The sequence below is a fragment of the Schistocerca cancellata genome, chromosome 4 (assembly GCF_023864275.1).
Source record: "Schistocerca cancellata isolate TAMUIC-IGC-003103 chromosome 4, iqSchCanc2.1, whole genome shotgun sequence".
Classification (NCBI taxonomy): Eukaryota; Metazoa; Arthropoda; class Insecta; order Orthoptera; family Acrididae; genus Schistocerca; species Schistocerca cancellata.
In genome coordinates this window covers 466913989-466937386 of record NC_064629.1, presented here as the reverse complement: position 1 = coordinate 466937386, position 23398 = coordinate 466913989, and the positions used below count along the sequence as shown (strand labels likewise).

The 23398-nt window shown below is 44.5% G+C and overlaps 1 protein-coding gene across 4 annotated transcripts in view; it reads right to left on the bottom strand.

Annotated features, from left to right (window-relative positions):
• The window catches only part of LOC126183505 (carbohydrate sulfotransferase 5-like), a 332383-nt gene that overhangs the window by 116397 nt on the left and 192588 nt on the right, over positions 1-23398 (bottom strand). For all 4 annotated transcript variants that reach the window (XM_049925552.1, XM_049925553.1, XM_049925551.1 and 1 more), the window contains one exon: positions 2056-2206. In XM_049925552.1, the coding sequence (XP_049781509.1) occupies positions 2056-2206 (151 nt within the window). The remainder of the gene's footprint in view (positions 1-2055; positions 2207-23398) is intronic.

The window sequence follows — 23398 nt, the reverse complement described above, 5'->3', positions numbered from 1 at the left end:
TACTGGGCATAAAAGCTCGTTGCAGGCACTGAGATAATTATAAGCGTACAAACGGATATTGAGCTGTTAATTATCACGTTCTATGATGTTCAAATCGAGATAATCGGAATGCAAGTCAGTGGGAATAAGGGGAACTGAGACAAGTTTAAGTGGCATTAATTGTGACATTGAAATTTTGCAGCGCAATACACCTAAAATATTGCAACAACTTACACAAAAAGAGTGAAGCACCCAGAAGATATGGTCGTGTGTCTAGGTAATTTTATACAACAACGTGAGAACAAATACACTCGCCGTAAGGCTTCCGGTCGACCACGTCTGACCACCACAATGGAGAATTGCCGTATTGTGCACCAAATACATCTTAACCTATTCTTCACATCTGCACCTGCCATCCGAGAACAATGTCGGACTTCCTTCAACGTTGTTTGTCATCCTTCACCACTGATCGGAACTAGAAGCGGCATGGCAAGGCAATTACAGTGCGACGCGCGGGGTAGCCGTGCGGTCTAGGGCGCCCTGTCGCAGTTCGTGCGCCTACCGCCGTCGGAGGTTCGAGTCCTCCCTCGGGCATGGGTGTGTGTGTGTGTGTGTGTGTGTGTGTGTGTGTTGTCCTTAGCATAAGGTAGTTTAAGTTAGATTAAGTAGTGCGTAAGCCTAGGGGACGATGACCTCAGCAGTTTGGTCCCATAGTCCTTACCACAAATTTCCAATTTTCCAATTATAGTCCCATCCGTAGTATGCTGTTAGCACCATAACACAAACTGTTTTGTTTGGAGTTGCGCCGGGACCGGGATGCGTGGACTGCTGATGAATGGCGTCGCATTGTGTTCAGCGATAAATCGCGGTTCTGCACTACCCTGGATTGTCCGTTCCCGGTAGCTGAATGGAATCGATCAACAACGAACTTAAACGGATGTCTTACGACGTCCGCCCCGAGCAGATGCAACAAACAAAAGCGAACAAAATGAGATTTAAAAAAAAATGGTCAGCGTGACGGATTGTCAATCCTCTTGGCCCGGGTTCGAGTCCCGGCTGGGTCGGGGAATTTTCTCCGCCCAGGGACTGGGTGTTGTGCTGTCTTCATCATCATCCTATCATCCTCATCGACTGCTGGTCGCCGATGTGGCGTCAAATTGAAAGACCGGCGAACGGCCTGCCCGACGGGGGGCCCTATCCATACGATTAAATAAATAAACTACCCTGGATGACTCTCGTCGAGGAGTATGGCGGCGATCTGGAGACAGATCCGGCTCTTCCAATTGTTTTGCCGAAGCAGTGCGGTATGACTCCTGGTGTCGTGGTGTAAGTCGCCATAGGATATGATTTCAGGTCGACGCTGGTAGTCACTGAAGGAACTATGGCGGCGTAACGGTACGTCACAGACATCCTGCGTCCTCTTGGGTTACCTCTCATGCGATTGTATCACGGTGCCACTTTTCTACAGAACAATGCTCATGCACACATGGCACGTGTGTCTATGAACTGCCTGCGTGATGCCGAGATACTCCAGTGGCCAGCAAGATCCCCACACCTGTCCCCGATAGAACACGTGTGGGATCTGCTGCGACTTCAACTCCATTCGAGTGCCAGTATGCAGGATACTAAGGACCAATTACAACAGTTATGAGCCAGCTTGCTTCAGGAGAGGAAACAAGAGTTTCATGACACCCTTTTAAACTGAATTAGTGCATGCATCCTGACCAGACAGTTTGCAGCATCACACTGATAAGTGGGCTCATAATGTCAAGTTCTTTGTAAATTTGACTCGATTTTGTAATCACTGAAATAATATCACACATCCTCATAACCTGTGAAGTTTTATATCGTTTCTTCCTACCGCTCTGGGTGATTTACTTTTTCTCGGGCATGCAAATAAAAGTGGTCAGTTTCGGAACTGAGGACGTGATTGCTTGTAAAAATCATCCAGTTTGAAACTCTACCATGGCATCGTCACCCCCTCCCATCACAATCACCACTCCCCCTCTCCTCTTCCCGGTTCTCGACATTCTCCAGTCTACGGAATCGCTAATGTTGAGTGGGGACTGGCCTCACCTGAATGGTGCGTCCGATGTCGATGAAAGGGGTGCGCTCCATGTTGGCGGTGCTGACGAGTCTCTGGCTGGCCAGCAGCATCAGCACGCCGATGGAACAGATCAGCGCCACGCCGCACACGCTCCTGCGCCGCGACATCCCCTCCGCCTGCCTGCAACGCAAAGAAACACTTCACTACTCTCTCTGGCCTTCTGTTAGACTGCTAAATCTTCGCATATGCTACTGATGAAAGGATCGCTTGTACCTAGCATGTAATTGATTCAATTTGGTATTAGACTTCGATAGAATTCAAATACGAAATTGTTTTGGAGATGCCTGGTGAACTTAAAATGGGAAGCCGGAAAAAAGGGAGAAAATAAATAGACGATGCCGACGAAGATGACAACGAAACGAGGTTCTACACGCGAGAGTGCTTCGGTAAATTTCACTCTTCGAAGTAAAGAAAGGAGGTTAAGGGTTAATGTCTTGTCGGCAACAAGCTCGTTAGAGGTGAAACACAGTCTCGGGTTTGACAAGGACGGAGCTGGAATTCATTTGCAAGATTTCAAGCAAACCATTAAGATATTCGCCGTACATTATTCAGGAAAACTGCAGTTAAAATAAATCTAGACAGCCGCACCGATTTTTTGAATCCCGCCCATCACGTTTTGCGAGTCTATTATTTGCCACGTGGCTTGGTTATTACTGTACAAACCTGTAAAACAGCTTCAATGGCTCAATCGTCAGTTTCACACAGAGATCACAAAGACGTCATGGAACAAATAGAATGGCGTAGAGAGAGTCATATTCTTTATTTACAGTCGCGAAAGAGCGAGGAAAGGGAACGACTAACAACTTTACGAAATATCTTCCACCAAATCAGGGCTGTGATTTAGTGTGAATTAGTTTCTTGAGAGGTAATAATGGGGACATTGTCTTGTTTTTTGCTCAATGTTCGTTTAGTAAACAATAGTGTAATATTTAAGCAACGTTACATTTATTGAACTTCGCTTAGATTTGCCTGTCATAGGTAACGCAGAAAAAACGCTCTACAGTCTCTACACTCCTTTCCACAACGAATGAAGACACTTTTTTGTTAATTTTGCTCTCGGGGAAACTTGTTAACAACTATCGAGCGAGGTAGTTCAGAGGTAAAGGCAAACGCAGGGTTCAGATACCATCTGGTCTTCCACATTTTGGTTTTGCGATGTTAGCGTTAAGTCTGTTAAGGTAGAAACCGGCATGGTTCCACTGAAAAGAACTCGGCCGTTTCCTTTCCTAATCCTTGCGCGATCTGAGTTTTACTCCGCGTCTAATGACCTCATCGTCAACTGGACGTTAAACGACAATCTTTCTTCATGTCACGTTCTTCGCCACGGAAATGTAAACCACAGGGTGAAAGAATTAACTCCTGGAGCAATGAATATCTTGAGACACAAGTTACAGTCCGAAAAGGACATACACTATGTGATCAAAAGTATTCGGACACCCCCAAAAACATACGTTTTCCATATGAGGTGCATTGTGCTGCCACCTACTGCCAGGTACTACATATCAGCGATCTCAGTAGTCATTAGACATCTTGAGAGAGCGGAATGGGGCACTCCGCGGAACTCACGGACTTCGAACGTGGTCAGGTGACTCAGTGTCACTTGTCATACGTCTGTACGCGAGATTTCCACACTCCTAAACATTCTTAAGTCCACTGTTTCCGATGTGACAGTGAAGTGGAAACGTGATGGGACATTTACTCCACAAAAGCGTACAGGCCGACCTCGTCTGTTGACTGACAGAGACCGCCGACAGTTGAAGAGGGTCGTAATGTGTAATAGGCAGACATCTATCCAGACCATCACACATGAATTCCAAACTGCATCAGGATCCACTGCAAGTACTATGACAATTAGGCGGTAGGTGAGGTATTGTGTGATGTCCTTAGGTTAGTTAGGTTTAAGTAGTTCTAAGTTCCAGGGGACTGATGACCATAGATGTTAAGTCCCACAGTGCTCAGAGCCATTTGAACCATTTGATTTGGTAGGTGAGATAACTTAGATTTCGTGGTCAAGCGGCTGCTCATAAGCCGCACATCACGCCCGTAAATGCCAAACGACGCCTCGCTTGGTGTAACGAGCGTAAACATTGGACGATTGAACAGTGCAAAAACGTTGTGTGGAGTGACGAATCACGGTACACGTCGTGGTGATACGATGGTAGGGTGTGGGCATGGCGAATGCCCGGCGAACGTTATCTGCCAGCGTGTGTAGTGCCAACAGTAAAATTCGGAGGCGGTGGTGTTATGGTGTGGTCGTGTTTTTCATGGAGGCGGCTTGCACCCCTTGTTGTTTTGCGTGGCACTACCACAGCACAGGCCTACATTGATGTTTTAAGCACCTTCTTACTCCCCACTGTTGAAGAGCAATTCGGGGTTGGTGATTGCATCCCTCAACACAATCTAGCACCTGTTTATAATGCACAGCCTGTGGCGGAGTGGTTACACGACAATAACATCGCTGTAATGGACTGGCCTGCACGGATAGAACACCTCTGGGGTGTTTTGGAACGCCGACGTCGTGCCAGGCCTCACCAACCGACATCGATACCTCTCCTTAGTGCAGCACTCCGTGAAGAATTGGCTGCCATTCCCAAGAAACCTTCCAGCACATTATTATTATTTAGCGTATGTGGTTTTCAAGTACAAATGGTTTCATGTTTAAATACATATAGACAAATAAAGATAAAATCAATATACATTATAACACATAAATAATGTCTCGTCTTATGGGCATTCAATTAAGGATAAAGTAGGCATACACAGGTTGCTACAACAAGGTATCTTGTCATAGATAAGATAAAATTATCATATGGAAATTGTTGCTATGAGGTCATCCAGCAATCACATATATGGAATCTATAGAGTCTCTTTAAAGTTCTACGTCTAGGTTTTCCATCCACTCGACGGCTGCAGGGGAGGCTGCATAAAGTTCTCTAATGGATCCTTTAAACGCACGTTTAGGGCATTCCTGAATGATGTGCTGGATCGTTTGCTCTGGATGTCCACAACCGCACTGTGGTGAATCTCGTATGCCCCATCTACAGAGCATCTCGCCACTTCTGCCATGACCAGTTCTGGGTCTATTGAGTACAACCCAAGTTGTTCTTGGCAGGTCTGTACCAGGTAGGTTTCCACCAGGTGATATTTCATTACAGTTATTGGATAGTCCAGTCTGAGACCATTCATTTTTCCGTGAATCCACAGCATCGTAAGACGTAGCCATAAGGTTTTGAGCTGTTCTCCATGGTGGTCTTCTAGATCTTAGTCGGGAAAGATTTGGGGCAATGTCCTGATGGATTGGAAGGTTGGTATTGGAGGAGATTTTACGCCATTCATTAACTAAGGCGGTTTGCCGCCTAAGATGTGGTGGAGCTATACTGCAGAGAACAGGAAGCCAAGGTAGTGGGGTGGATTTAATGGTCCCAGTTATGGTTCTCATGGTATTGCTTAGTTGAGTATCCACTTTAGACGTGTGGCTGCTGTTAAGCCAAACAGGGCTGCAATACTCCGCAACAGAGTATACCAGCGCTACAGAAGAAATCTTCAGAGCATGTACATCGGCCCCCCAGCTAGTATTGGCGACCTTTTGAATAATATTATTTCTTGTACGTATCTTAGCAGCAGTATCTATTAGGTGTGGTTTAAATGTAAGCGAGCTATCCAATTTAATACCAAGATATTTTGGGTTTGGGTTATTCTTTAACTTTCTACCAGCAAAGGTAACGTCAAGGGATCGGGTTGCCTGTTGGTTGTTTAAATGAAACACTGTAACTTCTGACTTTATTGGGTTAGGAATTAATCTCCAAGATCTGAAATATTTACCCATTACTCCGAGGTCTTGGTTAAGGGAGTTTTCACTCTGTTCAAAACTTTCATGTTGCACAGCCAGGGCCATGTCATCTGCGTAACAGAACCTCCACGCATTTGTTGTTGGTATGTCGCTTATGTACACATTGAAAAGTAATGGTGCCAATACAGAACCTTGTGGTAAGCCGTTGTTTGAAACAATGGTTCGACTCTTCTTTCCTTCTAGATGAACTTCACATGATTGAACGTATGCCTGCGAGAGTGGGAGCCTACGGGTGGGCCAACACCACATTGAATTCCAGCATTACCGATGCAGGGCGCCACGAACTTGTACCAATGCAGGGCGCCACGAACTTTTAAGTAATTTTCAGCCAGGTGTCCGGATACTTTTGATCACATAGTGTATAATTTCACAGTTTGTGTGCACCTGTCAAGCGTTGCGAGGTACCTCTAAAATGTGAAATCATGCATTTGGATAAGGAGAGTAGAAGCGAATGAACCGCAATCCCCAGACGTCTGAGGCAGAGTTGGCAGGAAGTCATTGGTGTTATTTTGCTACTTGCTCTCCAGATTTGTGTGGGAGCACAGGAACGTCCCAAAGATCCTTCGCACATTCTAAAAACTTCGACTATGTCAAATGAATAATAAAGACGATGCGGAAGGGGGAGATATGGGGGCGGAAGTTTGCATACGTGAAATACGAAATTCCTTGCTACACAGGATGTCCAGAGAGAAATTGTGAATATTGAGGAATAGGACAGGTACGATCACTCGAAGCAAAAAATTCTCAGCAGAAGAGATGTGTTTCGCAGTAGCGAAGGATACTTTTTCTTACACTGAGCGATACTATGCTCTCAAAATATAGAAATCAAAGAGCTTGCAGTAGAATAGATTTGTTCACAGCTCTTAAGATATGCATTTTACAGTCCCTGTTTACTAGACCTTTTGCTTCGAATGATCGTTCCCGTCATATCGCTGCATATTGACCATTCCTCGTGGGACACACTGTAAAACGGTGACGAGCCTGCATTCGTGGCGGCGGTGAAGGGGTATCAATGTTCATCTCCAGAATTCGACTGGTAAGAGGTGTGTGATGTGAACATACGGTACGGATTCGGAAATTAGAATGGAGTATAATCTCATAGTCTACATAACGGACGGGGAATGGTTACGAGAAGAACACCAGCAGGAAGTCACAAAAATAACACGGGCGCCGAAACTAGTGATCGCATGAAATCTAACTCTTGTTTTCACGTAAAATTTAGGACTGTTCTCGTAAATGGGGAATTGAGAACTGTGACGTATATCGACTTCTGACGAGTCTCTCGCAAAGACTACCACACATGTTACAACAATAAAAGAAAATACCTTCTAAATAAACATATTTGTCAAACAGTGAGACTGGATCGAGGATTCTGCAAGCAATGGAAAAAATGATCTAGATCTGCATTTGTACTCAGCAAGCCTCATTATGGTGTGTAGCAGAGAGTACCTGGTACCACTACAAGTCCATTTCCTTCCCTGTACCACTCGCAAATAGAGGGAGAGGAAAACGAGTGTCTATATGCCTCCGTACTAGCCCTAATTCCTCTTATGGTCTCTTTTAATCCTTAAACCAAATGTACGTTGACGACAGTGCAATCGTTCTGCAGTCGCCTTCCATTCAGGATTTCCCATTTGAGTTCCCGAAGCATCGCCGTAATACTTGCCGGTTTGATTTTGCAGCCCCGTTTGAATTGCTTCAATGTCTTCCTTTAATCCGACCTGATGTGGATCTCAAACACTCGAGCAGTACTCAAGAATGGGTTACACTAGTGTTCTGTTCGCCGTCTCCTTTACAGATGAACCATACTTTCCTAAAATTGTCTCGATATACCAAAGTCGACCATTCGGCTTGCCTACTACAATCCTTGCATGCTCGTTCCATGTTCCCCCTGTTCCACTCAGCCGGCCAGAGTGGCCGAGCGGTTCTAGGCGCTTCAGTCTGCAACCGCGAGACCGCTACTGTCGCAGGTTCGAATCCTGCCTCGGGCATGGATGTGTGTGATGTCCTTAGGTTAGTTAGGTTTAAGTAGTTGTAAGTTCTAGGGGACTGATGACCTCAGAAGTAAAGTCCCATAGTGCTCAGAGCCATTTGAACCATTTTGAAAGTAATTGATTTACGTCACAGAAGTGCATGCCGCGAACAGAATACTCACACTTGACCAGCTCGTGTTGTCTTCTGAGCTCAACAGCATTTGGTTCATTTTCATTTTTCATTGTCTGCGCTAAAAACCCAATGCCACTCAGCTAATCACTAATAGACATAGTTATTTTCATGTCAGATAATTGTAACAGCTGTCAAGAATAAACAAATGGGTTTCCTCAAGTTCTAGCTTCTTTGTCGTCCGAATTGATATCAAGATTTCTAGGAGGCTTTTCCTCCCATTCGTTTTCGTCACATATTCGCGATGTTTGTGAGTCGACTGTGGAAACAAAGCCTATGTCTGTAAGGTAATACCAACATTTTAGTAGAACAAAAGAAACCAAAGTAGTTCGCTATTAGACCCGGGGGCACGCGATGACAGCTCACCGAACCTCTGCCGAAGGAGTTGTTGGCTGGCGGTATCGGGGGACATGAGTTCAGCACACAGCATCTCGAACGTTAGTGTTGGCTTTCGAGACCACAGCCATTACATCTCCTTCAGGTAATTTGAACCATTTGTTCCACTCACGAATGGCGCGTGGCAAGAATGCCTGTCGGTAAGCTTCGTATTAGCTCTAATTTCTCGGTGTTTCGCATAGTGGTCATTTTGCGAGACATATGTGGTCGAAGTAGCTTGGTGCACGATTCTTAAGGGAATGTACTATCTCTAAATTTCAATAGCGAACATTTACGTGATGCACAACACCTCTCTTGTAGCGTCTGGCACTGGAATTTTGTTAAGCATCTCCGTTTTGCTCTCGCGCCGACTAAACGATCCAGTGACGAAACGAGTCGCTCTTCGTTCCATCTTTTTAATATTCTTATACACACACAACAGCCATAAACATAGGCAATGGATCTGCTTCCGTGGAGTGTGCTGAATGTCTTCTTTGATCATATACGTAATCTAGTACAGAACGAGACTTATCACGAAATGTCGAACTGATTCCAGTAGAACTCATTGACGCGTTTTTTTTTAACAAGGTAAGTAATTTTAATTGACATTTCTGAATGTCGCAAGTGATGGACATTAGTCCATTCTGAATTCAGCTTTATTATACACTGAAGCGCCAAAAATTGGTGTGGGCATGCGTATGCAAATACAGATATATGTAAACCGGCAGAATACTGCGCTGTGGTCGGCAATGCCTATATAAGACAGCAAGTATCTGTCGCAGTTGTTAGGTCGGTTGCTGCTCCTACAATGGCAGGTTATAAAGATTTAAGTGAGGTTGGACGTGGTGTTATAATCGGCGCACGAGCCATGGGACACAGCATCTCTGAGGTAGCGATGAAGTGGAGATTTCCCCGTCGACCATTTCAAGAGTGTACCGTGAACATCAGGAATCCGGTAAAACATCAAATCTTCAAACCTGCAGCGGCTTGAAAAAGATCATACAAGAATGGGACTAACAACGACTGAAGAGAATCGTTCAACGTGACAGGAGTGCAACCCTTCCGTAAATTGCTGCAGATTTCAATGCTGGGCCATCAACAAGAGTGAGCGTGCGAACCATTCAACGAAACATCATTGATGTGGGATTTCGGAGCCGAAGACCCACTCGTGTACCCTTGATGACTGCACAACATGAAGCTTTGCGCCTCGCCTGGGCCCGACATTCGCTGTGGCCGAGCGATTCTAGGCGCTTCAGTCCGGAACCGCGCTACTGCTACGGTCGCAGGTTCGAATCCTCGGGCATGGATGTGTGTGATGTCCTTAGGTTAGTTAGGTTTAAATAGTTCTAAGTTCCAGGGGACTGATGACCTCAGATATTACGTCCCACAGTTATCAGAGTCATTTGAACTCTTTTTTGATGACCGAAAACATGTTGCCTGGTCGGACGGGTCTCGTTTCAAATTCTATCGAGCGGATGGACGTGTACGTGTTTGGAGACAATATCATGACTCCATGGACCCTGCATGTCAGCAGGGGACTGTTTAAGCTGGTGGAGGCTCTGTAATGCTATGGGGCGTGAGCAGTTGGAGTGATTTGGGACCCCTAGTACGGCTTGATACGACTCTGACAGGTGACGCGTATGTAAGCATCCTGTCTGATCACCTGCATCCATCCATGTCCATTGTGCATTCCCACGGACTTGGGTAATTCCAGTAGCACAATGCAACACCCCACACGTCCATAATTTCTACAGAGTGGCTCCAGGAAAACTTCGAAGTCTAAACACCTCCGCTGCCCACCATACTCTCCAGAATGAACATTATTGAGCATATCTGAGATGCCTTGCAACGAGCTGTTCAGAAGATATCTCCACCTTACAGATTTATGGACAGCTCTGCAGGATTCATGGTGTCAGTTCCCTCTAGCACTACTTCAGATATTAGTCGAGTCCATGCCACCTTGTGTTGCAGCACTTCTGCGTGCTCCCGGGGGCCCACATAATATTAGGCAGGTGTTCCAGTTTCTTTGGCTCTTCAGTGTATTTCTGTGGGCCGAATGACCTTCCTGCTGACGTGGCATGATGTTGTTCGTGTTGCAGTGTTTTAACGGGTTCGTGTATTTTTTTCTTAAAGACGGATAGTAAACAGCCCAACATTTACACAAGTGTATATAGGAAACTGCCTAAACACTATACTTCGGCTGGATATTGCACTAAAGCAACGGCTACTAATCCAGCGTGCAGATTCAATCCGAGTCTGGCACACATCTGTATGTCTTTTTATGTGTTATACTACACGAGCAGTTCTTTGTTTACTAGGTATTATTTTGCAGATTCCACATTTCTGTATTCTGTTTGTACCTGGAGAGCTCTGTTGTCTGGAGTAGCAGTTCACGATGAGTAGATGGCGTCAGACATTCTGTAGTGGTACGATATTGCAGCGTCTGTGATGTTAACAAGAACGACGCAACGTTCCTTCGGACATGTATGTATGTATGTATGTATATCCGAATGAACAGGCTCTGCGGCGATTACAGCCGTTATGAAATACCTGAAATGTATTTGCAGATGCAAATATGAACAACATCAGCTGTATAAATAAATGATGACAGCGAAAATTTGTGCCCGACCGGGACTCGAACACGGATTTCCCGCTTTACGCGAGCGGTCGCCTAAACCGCTTTGGCTATCCGTGTCGACTCACGGCCGGACCCAAACTTCCATATGTGGTCCTTCCAGCGTCACAATCCGTACTCGTACCCACATTATTTAATTCCAGCACAGGCGAGGAGATTTTAACTGGAAATTGCTGCCTGGTATCGGCGCATAAACACGATATTGTAGTAGCTTAGTTGTTAAGGAGAACGATGCAGCTTCCTCAATGAATAGTGAACATATATATGAGATTGGACAGTTCAGCTCAACGGCCACTGGTGTCAGTGTGGTTATATGGATACCTAAGTGTGGAAGAAGATCACATGGATAATAAAAATGAGCTGAGGATTGACCCATCTGTGTGACCTAAGCTGTTTTTAGCTTTCGTTCATGTCGTTTAGAATTTCGGTGCCAAGCCTTCATCTAAACGCACTCAGTTCCTACAGGTGACGAACTTAAGCAGGAAAACCTCAATCGCCATACATTTGTGAACCATAGCTTAACTTATGACGCAAATGACAGTGAGCATTGCGCTTTGTGGCAAGTGGGAAAACTGAGGGCTAGTGTGCGCAGCAGCAACGTAGCCTACTTACACTGTAAATGAAGCAGAAGACAGAGCCTCGGGAATTCAGTGCTCTTGGGATTGAAAAGACGTCGGGATTGGCTCAGGAGAACCTACGACTAATAGTAAGATCCTGAAGCTCGTGCTGTGACACTCTTTTGGCCGAACACCCTACTACTCGGCTCGTTTATTGATAACCGGGGACAATAAAATAATGGTAGTCCAACATGCAGTCGAATCCTAATCACACAGCATATGAAACGTACTTCCTAATGCTGAATTTGCACGCTTAACGACAAATCGTCAGTGTATTGTAGTTTTACAGAAACAAATTTGTTTCAGATGTCAAGAGTAACAGCAGAAATCACGGAATTATCGGTGGAAGGCGAAATGTCAGACAGACTTGAATAGTGTTTCCTGCGAAAGAGAGTCTTCAGGAAGGCGTTGTTGCACATCGTTAGCCTCATGCAGGTCTTGTTACACACCACAGACAAAATACTTCAGTAGACAGATCTAATTTCCTATGCCGCGATGCTGTACATTTCCCGTTTCCCTGCGGCAGGGATACAGCGGTCTAACTTTTAATAAAAGTTGTAAAATTCGTAAACAATAATGGATTATACGAGGTTGTGCTGAGAAGTAATGCCTTCGAATTTTCTATGTGAAAACTCCTACAACTTTTTAAATAAAACATTATTAACATTCTACATCTTCGTTCTTCATGTCTACATATTTGCAGTCCTCTGCCGCTAGATGGCTTCCAATTGTAGTGTGCAACATGGCGAAGTGTAACGCAATTATGTCGGTGCGCGTAATCGAGTTTCGAATTCGAAGAGTTTGGACAGCAAAATTCACTGCAATTCCGACTAGATAGTCCTTCAGCATGACAGCGCCAGACCACACTAGAGAGCTGCGACATCTGCAACAGTCCGATGCCTTGAATTCACCGTCATCGATCATCCTGCATACAGTTCTGGCTTGGGCCCTTCCGATTTTCATCTGTTTCCGAAACTTAAACAACATCTTGAAGGACTTCACTTCGATGGTGATGAAGCGATGCAAGCGAAGGTTGCTCCGTTAACAAAGTCAAACATTCTACAGTGACGGTATCAATAAACTTATTTTCTCTTCATTGGCTTGTTATATCCTTTTCGTCATTTGTAGGTTACTGTTTTAAAATATGTCAAGGTAAAAAGATAGCGAAACTGGAAAACGACTATCGGTATTATCTATGGTACGGAATCTATAAATAATGCGAACGACGTAATCTCTCATACTTGGGACAGCACAATTCAATGCAATTCCGACTAAATAATTTCGTGTGGAAATGGTGCCACATTATTGTTGGAAAGCTATGGATGATCCCAGGACTGTTGACATATTCTATCAGATATTTCCAAACGCATTAGTAACTTTGATAGTTTTTCAAACCAACGTGTATTAGAACGAGTTTTACTCTAAGAACTAGTCAAGAAATGAGAACATTACTGTAAATCAATCTGTTGAGAATAAGAAATCAGATATGCTTCACAAACTGTCCTAGCGCATCTACGCTTCGTGACAGCTATGTAGTATTCCTAATGACAGTTAATCGTTTTGTAGGATTGGTTAGTACTTTTCCTATCAACCTTAGACAGGGCACCCTATTTAGTTTGTTGGTTCATTGCATGCTCCTTAGGTCACATTCACGGTAAACCTTACAATGCGCAAGTTGACGGTTGAAAAAAAGATTGCATAGACAATTAAAAAAAACCGTCTCGCTACAATTTACAGATTTATGTCTGAAGACCGAAGTATTCCTCTATGGTATAGAATGAACTGGTAAAGACAAATAACTGTAATATTCTTTTGAAAACCCTTCTGCTGCCTGTTAGAAGTTTTATTTCCATGGGTAGATTGTCAAAAGTTTCATATTTGTGGAATTCACACCTTTCTGTACCAATGTTAGATTCACTAGTGAGAAGCTAACATCATTTTTCCTTCTAGTATTGTATTTACAAATATCTCTACTACTTAACACGAAAGTTTTCTGAGTATGGTACAGTGTAATATTGCAAAAAGCTATTACTTTAACAGTATGAGTCGATACCGTACCAAGAAAACTTCCGAATTAACTGATTCTGGCCGTCGAAGCCTAGGCAATTATCTCTCTATTAGGGAGACTGTGGTTGGTTGACATAGGGGGCTAGTCAGTCCACAGCTTCTATTTCCTGCCACCACGAGTGCTTTCAGCGTGATGTTGGTTGGTTGGTTGGTTGGGGAAGGAGACCAGACAGCGTGGTCATCGGTCTCATCGGATTAGGGAACGAAGTCGGCCGTGCCCTTTCAGAGGAACCATCCCGGCATTCGCCTGGAATGATTTAGGGAAATCACGGAAAACCTAAATCAGGATGGCCGGACGCGGGACGTGATATTGGGGAATGTATATAACAGTGCACCATCCACCGAAAATTTAGGCGGCTTTGGAACGTCACGAAGGAAGGACCGTTGTTTCATCGTTTTTCTGACTGCTGATTGAATTTTTTCATCGTAATTTTTTTTGGTGAGCATGTAGATCGATTTGAGGTGCTAATAGCGGCGAATTTCGAAGAAGTGATTATCTGTGGTTGCACTCACGTATTATAACCTTTTGTATCTGATGTCTGGAATTGTGTGGTATCCATTAAGTTTCTTGATACCACCGTGGCGCTTGTTAGTATAATTAGATATGAGGTCAGTTGGCGTAGCTATGACAGCTCGCCCCTCACCTATATCAACTAAACCCTCCAACATTGTTCATTAAAAAATATTTTCTGTAAGAAATGAATACAAACACATCACCCCAAAAGAAATTTGTCCTTTGCCCAACGTCAGACTACGACATCAAATCCCCCGTGGACAAAAAAAGGAAGTTTAGTGCTGCTCTAACAGACAGTACTATCAAAGACAGAATCGCAGCTGAGTGGACCAACAAGAAGAAAAAAGCTACGTAAAGTCAAGAAGGGCGACATGACTAAGGCTGGTAAGTCGAAGCAAAAACAACTTCCTTCAAGTGTTATTTCGTCGTGAGGAAATATTCCCACTAGCCCCTATCTCCACTATTCTCAAACTCCAATGGATTGTTGACACTGATTTCAACAATGAAGAAATATATACTGGGAGGCTTTGATTAATGGTCACAGTTGCTTAAAAAATGCCTGGAGGATGTACCGGGTGATCAAAAAAACTTAATAAACCACGTAATAATGTACATAGAGAGGTAAAAATTGACACACATGCTTGGAATGACATGGGGTTTTATTAGAACAAAAAAAATTCACAAAATGTCCGACAGATGGCGCTGGACAGCAAAACGTCAGTGACTGCGCATGACAATCGTGTATGCTGTAATGAGAGAGAGAATCAAACTTCCTGGCAGATTAAAAGTGTGTGCCCGACCGAGACTCGAACTCGGGACCTTTGCCTTCCGCTGCAGAGTGAAAATTTCATTCTGGGAACATCCCTCAGGCTGTGGCTAAGCCATGTCTCCGCAGTATCCTTTCTTTCAGGAGTGCTAGTTCTGCAAGGTTCGCAGGAGAGCTTCTGTAAAGTTTGGAAGGTAGGAGACGAGATACTGGCAGAAGTAACGCTGTGAGGACCGGGCGTGAGTCGTGCTTCGGTAGCTCAGATGGTAGAGCACTTACCCGCGAAAGGCAAAGGTCCCGAGTTCGAGTCTCGGTCGGGCACACAGTTTTAATCTGCCAGGAAGTTTCATATCAGCGCACACTCCGCTGCAGAGTGAAAATCTCATTCTAGAGAAGAATCAGATGCGCCAGCAGTCGCAGCATGTTGATGTTACCTGAAAAGGAGCTTTTAGTGAAGCTGTATTATCAGAATGGGGAATGTGCTAGTTCAGCCTTACGATCCTATCGCCATAGGAAGGGGATTCGAACGGGTAAAGGTCCGTTGACAAATGCAGCTCTGGCGAGAATGATTTCGAGGTTCGAAGCCACGGGTTGTTTAGACGATACCCCGTAGTGGCCGACCGAGCACAAGGTGTAATGCTGCTGAGACAGTTCAGGAAGAAATGGAGACTGTAGCCGGTTCGTCTATGCACGGGGAAGTCAGCGCTCGTGCAGTCGCACGTCACACCGGCATTCCATACACTACTGTTTCGTTGGCACTGAGGCGTACCCTCTGATGCTATACGTACAAAATCCATCGGCATCATGAACTGCTACGTGGCGATTTAGTGAAGCGGAGGGCATTTGGGGTGTGGGCGTTTCAAAAGATGGCGAAAGATGACGATTGGTTCAGTAACGTGTTGTGGATCGACGAAGCTCATTTCACGCTCCGAGGGTCTGTCAACGCCCACAACTGCAGAATTTGGGCGACCGAAAATCCTAGAACTGTCGTGGAAACTCCATTGCACGACGAGAAAGTCATGGTATGGGTTGGATTTACCACATCTACCGTTATCGGGCCTTTTTTCTTCGAGGAAATGCGTGATTCTGGTTTTGTAACTGCTACCGTGACAGGTGAAAGGTACGCCGATATGTTACAGAATCGCAGCATCCCCAGCCTGGCTGCTAAACACCTGCTGGAACGTACTATGTTTATGCAGGATGGCGCTCCACCCCATATTGCTAGACGCTTGAAAGATCTCTTGCGCGCGTCTTTTGGTGATGACCGTGTGCTCAGCCGCCACTTTCGTCATGCTTGGCCTCCCAGGTCCACAGACCTCAGTCCGTGTGATTATTGGCTTTGGGGTTATCTGAAGTCGCAAGTGTATCGTGATCGACTGACATCTCTAGGGATGCTGAAAGACAACATCTGATGACAATGCCTCACCATAAATCCGGACATGCTTTACAGTGCTGTTCACAACATTATTCCTCGACTACAGCTATTGTTGAGGAATGATGGTGGACACATTGAGCATTTCCTGTAAAGAACATCATCTTTGCTTTGTCTTACTTTGTTATGCAAATTATTGCTATTCTTATCAGATGAAGCGCCATCTGTCGGACATTTTTTGAACTTTTGTATTTTTTTTGGTTCTAATAAAACCCCCATGTCATTCCAAGCATGTGTGTCAATTTGTACCTCTCTATCTGCATTATTCCGTGATTTATTTAATTTTCAAATTTATACTGACCTTTTGATCATCCGGTACATATGTGAACCCCATCACAGTTTCTTTTTTGTAGTGAATATTTTTCGCCTAAGTGAGGAGTTACCGCATATCATCAACCCACAGGACGACAATGAACGAAAACTGTGAAATATGTTAACATATATGTCACCAAAGTTGCAAATATTCTCATGGCAAACGTAGCTAAACACACTTTTTAGTAGGCCTAGTATATGGATTTTTCAGTTTAATTACTGAAAAGCCGCTCCTTTTCCTTAATTAGAACTTTTATTAAGTTCACACGACTCGTTTTGGCCTTTATGTTAGGCGTTTTCAAATGTATCTGAAAGTTATGCTGTAGAGAAACAAAATCAAATCATAAATTTACTATTTGACTTTGGTTTTCTATACACAGATACAGGTGATACGCAAAATAATGAGAACAGTAGCAGTAATTGGATGGTCGTGCTTGACGGTCAACAATGCTCGTAAGGCACGTTTTGCGCTGGACTCTGCTTGTTCAGTACGGACTAGGCATCAGTGTGGGATGTTTACGAGTAGTGCACACTTCGTATCTGCATTCAGAGGCCGAGATCGACGTGCAATGAAAGACCTAACAGAGTTCCAAAGAGGGCAGATTATGGGAGCCTGATTAGCTGAGCATCAGTAACCAAGACAGCCAACTTATTGAATACTTCAAGAGCAACTGTTTCAATAGTCATGACAGCCTACACGGAACATGGAAATACATCATCGTATAAATGTAGTAGTGGGCGCAAATCAAATATAAATGACAGAGATCGTCGTACACTAACACGACTTGTGTCAAAACAAACAAAACTACGGCAGCTAAAGTGACTGCAGATCTCAATAGCCACCTTCCAGACCCCGTAGCCATCGACACTGTCCGCCGAGAATTCCATAAAGCGAATATTCACGGACGAGCTGCAATACCGAAGCCATTAATGACGACAACCAACGCAAAGAAGCGTAAAACATGGCAGAAGCATAAATCCTGACGGCTGATCAGTGGAAACGCGTCATATGGTCCGACAAGTCAACGTTTTCGTTATTTACAACATTGGGCCAGGTTTACGTCTGGAGAACGCCAAAAGAAGCCTACAATCCTGATTGCTTGATTCCAACGGTTAAGCATGGAGGTGGAAGTGTGATGGTGTGGGCAGCCGTATCATGGTATTCTGCTGGTACCATCTTTACTCTCAAAGGTCGTGTTACAGCCAACGCTTATGGTAACATTTTGGGTGATCAGGTGCATCCCATGATTGAAATGTTGTTCCCAAACAATGATCCCATATTTCAGGACGATAATGCACCCATTCACACAGCCAGGACAGTACAATCGTTGTATGAGGAGCATACAACTGAACTGCAGCGTCTTCCCCGGCCAGCACAATCCCCTGTGGGCGGTATTGGAGCGCAGACCCCGGAGCAGATTTGTTCAAAAATGGTTCAAATGGCTCTGAGCACTATGGGACTTAACATCTGTGGCCATCAGTCCCCTAGAACTTAGAACTACTTAAACCTAACTAACGTAAGGACATCACACACATCCATGCCCGAGGCAGGATTCGAACCTGCGACCGTAGCGGTCACGCGGTTCCAGACTGAAGCGCCTAGAACCGCACGGCCACACAGGCCGGCCCGAAGCAGATTTCTGCCTCCCTCTTCACTATAAGTGTTAGAAGAGGTTCTGATCGAAGATAGGCGTAATATTCCACAGGAGACTATGCAATCATTATATGCCAGTATATATTGCAGCTGTGTTACGGGCAAATGGAGGTCGAACCTCTTTATTAATAAACCGTTCCCAATTAAGTACAGGTGTTCACATTATTTTGAATATCCCTTGTACAGTTGATAATGGCCTAATATCAGGGGGAGAACATGTCGTATGAACTTAACAAAGCTGCAATTAAGCATCTGAAGCGTCTTTTCAAGTGAACAACAGCTGCGGAATCATCATCATCCAAATATGGAGAAACTAATAATTTTTCTGTTTATGAATTAATCAATATGAACACCTATGAACTTAGTACCGTATAGCCAGTTTATTTTATACATAGCGTTTTTTATACGTATCGGTAAAAGACAGTGGCTATTTTTGAGAGAACAAAACTGAATGATATTTATTTTTTCCAAGTTTAAGGGTAGCCTATCTGTGCAAAACCAATTATAAATTTAACAAAAAGGTAATCATGTATTACACGGTCCAGTCACATTAATGTGACCACTGCCTATCTTCAAGGCCAGCGTGCAGTAACCACTCACAAACGTCAGGTGGCAGCACTAGCAGTGGAGGGTATATAAAACACCTCGGGGGAGGTGGATAACAGCGCAGTTGTAATTACGAAACGAAGCGATTTATCTGACGTCCAAAGGGCATGGTTATTGGATTTCGGGCCAAGTGTGACGGTATATCCGAAACGACTTGATGATGATGATGATGTTTGGTTTGTGGGGCGCTCAACTGCGTGGTCATCAGCGCCCGTACAAATTCCCAACCTTTGCTCAGTCCAATTTCGCCACTTTCCTGGATGATGATGAAATGATAAGGGCAACACAAACACACAGTCATCTCGAGGCAGGTGAAAATCCCTGACCCCGCCGGGAATCGAACCCGGGACCCCGTGCTCGGGAAGCGAGAACGCTACCGCGAGACCACGAGCGGCGGACCCGAAACGACTTATTTTGCACACTGTTTGCGTGCCGCCGTCGTTAAAGTATGCCTTGCAGGGCAAAATGGCGCTATCCAAAACCGGCGCTGAGGTAACTATGGTGCACCACAGGCCATAGATGACACGGGTGCACGACGGCTACGGAGATGTGTGCGGGAGAAAAGATGGGAAACCGTTGACAACTGACGGCCCAGATGAACAAATTGGTTAGAAACAGTGTCTCCTCAATGACTGTTCGTCGAACGTTGCAGAATATTGGCCTCCAGCCGGCCGGAGTGGCCGAGCGGTTCTAGGCGCTTCAATCTGGAACAGCGCGACCGCAACGGTCGCAGGTTCGAATCCTGCCTCGGGCATGGATGTGTGTGATGTCCTTAGGTTGGTTAGGTTTAAGTAGTTCTAAGTTCTAGGGGACTGATGACCTCAGCTGTTAAGTCCCATAGTGCTCAGATCCATTTGAACCATTTATGGGCCTCCGCAACAGGCATCTGGTTCAAACACCCATACTGAGTGCAGTTCATCGGCCTCTAAGGCTGGAAGTTTCAAGCCGTTACCGCAACTAGACGTCCACTGATAGATGACAGGTGGCCTTTTCAGATAAATTACGTTTTATGCTTCATCGGACATATGGCCGTTGGCGTGTGCGTCGTGAAGCGTCTGAAAGCGAACACCATGCAACCAGGAGGGAGCGTTATAGTCTTTGTGGAATGTTTTCATGGGATGATCTCGTCATTCCGGGAGGCACAATGGCACGATGACATCTTCCAGCAAGCACCATGTCACACAGCCCGCTGTAAATGTCCGTCTCTAAGAGCACCAGATGAGTTTATCGTACACCCGTGGCCACCATAATCCTCAGATTTAAACCCAGTCGAGAATTTCTGGGACCACCTCGATCGGGCTGTTCGCGCCATGGCTCGTCAACAGAGAAACCTAGCGTAGCTGGCCACGGCGCTAGAGTAGGCATGGGTTCACATCCCTGTCGGTACCTCCCAGAACCCCATTTACTCTCTTCCTACACATCTCGCGCTGCAAAAGGTCGTTATTCAGGCTTTTAACAGGAGGTCACATTAATGAACCTGGGAAGTGTAGTTTCCTTGTTGATATTTATTGGCTTGGCCTACCAATAATGATTTTACCATTTGGAAAAAAGGATTAATTCGTCTCCTGATTCCAATGAAATGTTCAATCACAAAAAATATTTGTTTCAGTTTACAGCTGGACTTTTTTTGCCACTGGCTACAGTTCTCGGTACAAGTACCATCATCAGGTCATCCCCTGGGACGCAGCCATCAAGCTCGCTTCCAAAGTAGGTGGGAGAGTAGGCAAAATAAAAGTGCACTTTATACTGAAACAGTTTTCTCTGTTTCTGTTGGGGGTGTTCCAACCTATAGTATGTCAGGAATATGAAATCGTAGATAATTAAAATAGAGCAAAAACAGCAACAGGTTCGTATTCGAACACTTCAGAACGCCAGTTGTGATTTGTGCGAATGCAGGTAACATGGTGTCCCTCTTTTATTACCCTAACGGCGTGTTTCCGAAATAAGAAGTAAACATGGCATACACTGAACCATGTATCAGATAAAAACCTAACTTCTCTAACAGAATAGTATGACTGGTACTGTCAAATGCCTTCTATAAGTTGCAGAAGAGCCACAACTGACGATATTACACGATTTAAAATTTTATTATGTGCTCCGTGACTGAATAACAGGTGCATAGCTACGGTAAGTTATACAAAATGAGACCAATGCTCAACAGTCCTCCTGCAATGCAAGTAAAATGCTGTTAACTTAGCCACAGAAGAGTATAATAAAATTAAGGTGAATTGTTATAAAACAATAAGAGAGAGATCTCCATAAAGCCGGGATATAAAGCGAGGATGCTTTGTGAAAAAATAGGAATAGTAGGTGATACAATTTAGAAATATTTTGAAGAGTTGATAATTCTCAGTCTTTCTCCTGAACTTGGAAACAATTTTTGTCACCTGTACTTCGGTAACTGCTTCACAACTACAAGTCCTCGGCGCAAATGCGAGAAAGATTTATCAGTGGTTGTGAGAAATTTCAGCCAAACAGGATATGCTTGCCAGAACTGAAAACTAGTAAGAATTTTAACAGAGATGATATTGTTTGACAAGCCAGTGGGAAAGATATCTTATTTTTAAAATGAAAGGATAAAAGTCAGCTCATGTCTTGTCAAATTTTCATACCGCCGTCAAATTTCCACCATGGTGAGGAAAGAATGCAGCATAAAGTGTTTTGTGCAGCCCTAAGGACTATAGTGCCAACACGAACAATGTAGAGAAACTTGAGGAGGTGAAGAAATTCTGTTAGACAGATCGAAATAGTAAACATGGTGTCACGGATTGTTTTTTCATCTGCTTGATTCCAGTATAAACAAATTACATACAATGGAACGAACTTGAAGGTTCTGAAAAACAGAACGTCAAGTAGTCTGACAAGTCTCGCATCTGACAGCACATCAGTGAAACCAACAAAAACACCCAAGATGAAAGTTCTGTAGCGTTGTGAATACCTGCCAGATAGGACGACACTTCATCATTATGCTACCTGCAGCACTAACAAAAAGCATTTGCTGACTCACCTGATGTATTCATAAGGCAAGGTGCCCCTGTGCCTAAGTAACAAGAAATATTGTTTGAAGAGTTTTACAAAACAAAACAAAAAAAAAGTGAAGCATCCAGAAGAGGAGGAGGAAACGAAATTAAACTTCACGGGTTATGAGGGTATTAGATGTTATTTCTATGTTTAAAAAATCTAATCAAATTTACAAAGAACATTGCAGCACGAGCCTACTTATCAGTATGACGTTGCACCCCCTCTGTCCTGGCTGCATGCACTGATTCGACAGTGAAGGATGCCATAAAGCCATTGTATCCTCCCTTGAGGTAAAATGACTAACAAATGTTGTTACTGATCCTTGGTATCATTGATACTGACACTGGGACGGAGTTTACGTCCGAGCTGGTCCAACATACGTTCTATCAACAAGAGATCTGAGGATCTTTGTGGCCAAGGGAGTACCTCAACATCACGCGGACAGTTCACAGGGACACCTGCTTTGTGTTTGCGAGCATTATCCTGTTAAAAAACAGCACTACGATACTGTCGCATGAGAGGTAACGTATGAGGACAGAGACTGACTGTGACGTACCGTGGTGCCATCAAAGTTCCCTCAATCACTGTTAGGACTGATCTGAAGTCATACTCGATGGCTACCCACACCATGGCAACCTGATTAACACCGTTGTGCCTCTTCTAAACATTGAAATAATGGGACCTCTCCCCAGGTCTCCACCACAATCAATGATGACCGTCATCCGCGGTGGTGAAGACCAGCGATTCATGGCTTAATACGATAAGACGCTGTTCATCTGCAGTTCATGCTTCGCGATCACGGCACCACTCCAACGCAGACGTTTTTGTTGTGGCGTTAACGGCAGACGACGTATGGACGGCAATTCCCTTATCTGGCTGCTGCTAATTTCCGACCAATGGTCAGTGATGGGATAGATTGTTTCAGGGTGTCCATTACTTGTTCACTTATGGCAGGTACAGGGTTTACGACGTGCTTAATGCACAATATAGCGATCATCACTTGTGATGGTCAGAAGTGGCCGACCAGAACCTTGACAATGAGTATGTTTGCTATCACGTTCCCATACAGTGCAAAACTGAGTGCCCCACATATCTACATATTGCACGATTCAATCAGCCGGCCAAATGGAGACAAAACGCTGTGTCACAGGAGTACGTAGCATCTCCATGTCCTTCACAGTGATCACTCAACATCTATACTGTTCCCGCCCCTCATATACTCTACCAGGCCTGGTAACAACACTGAACAGGAACAACACTAATGTAGCCGTTTCACCTGTCACAGAGATTTACAATGCTA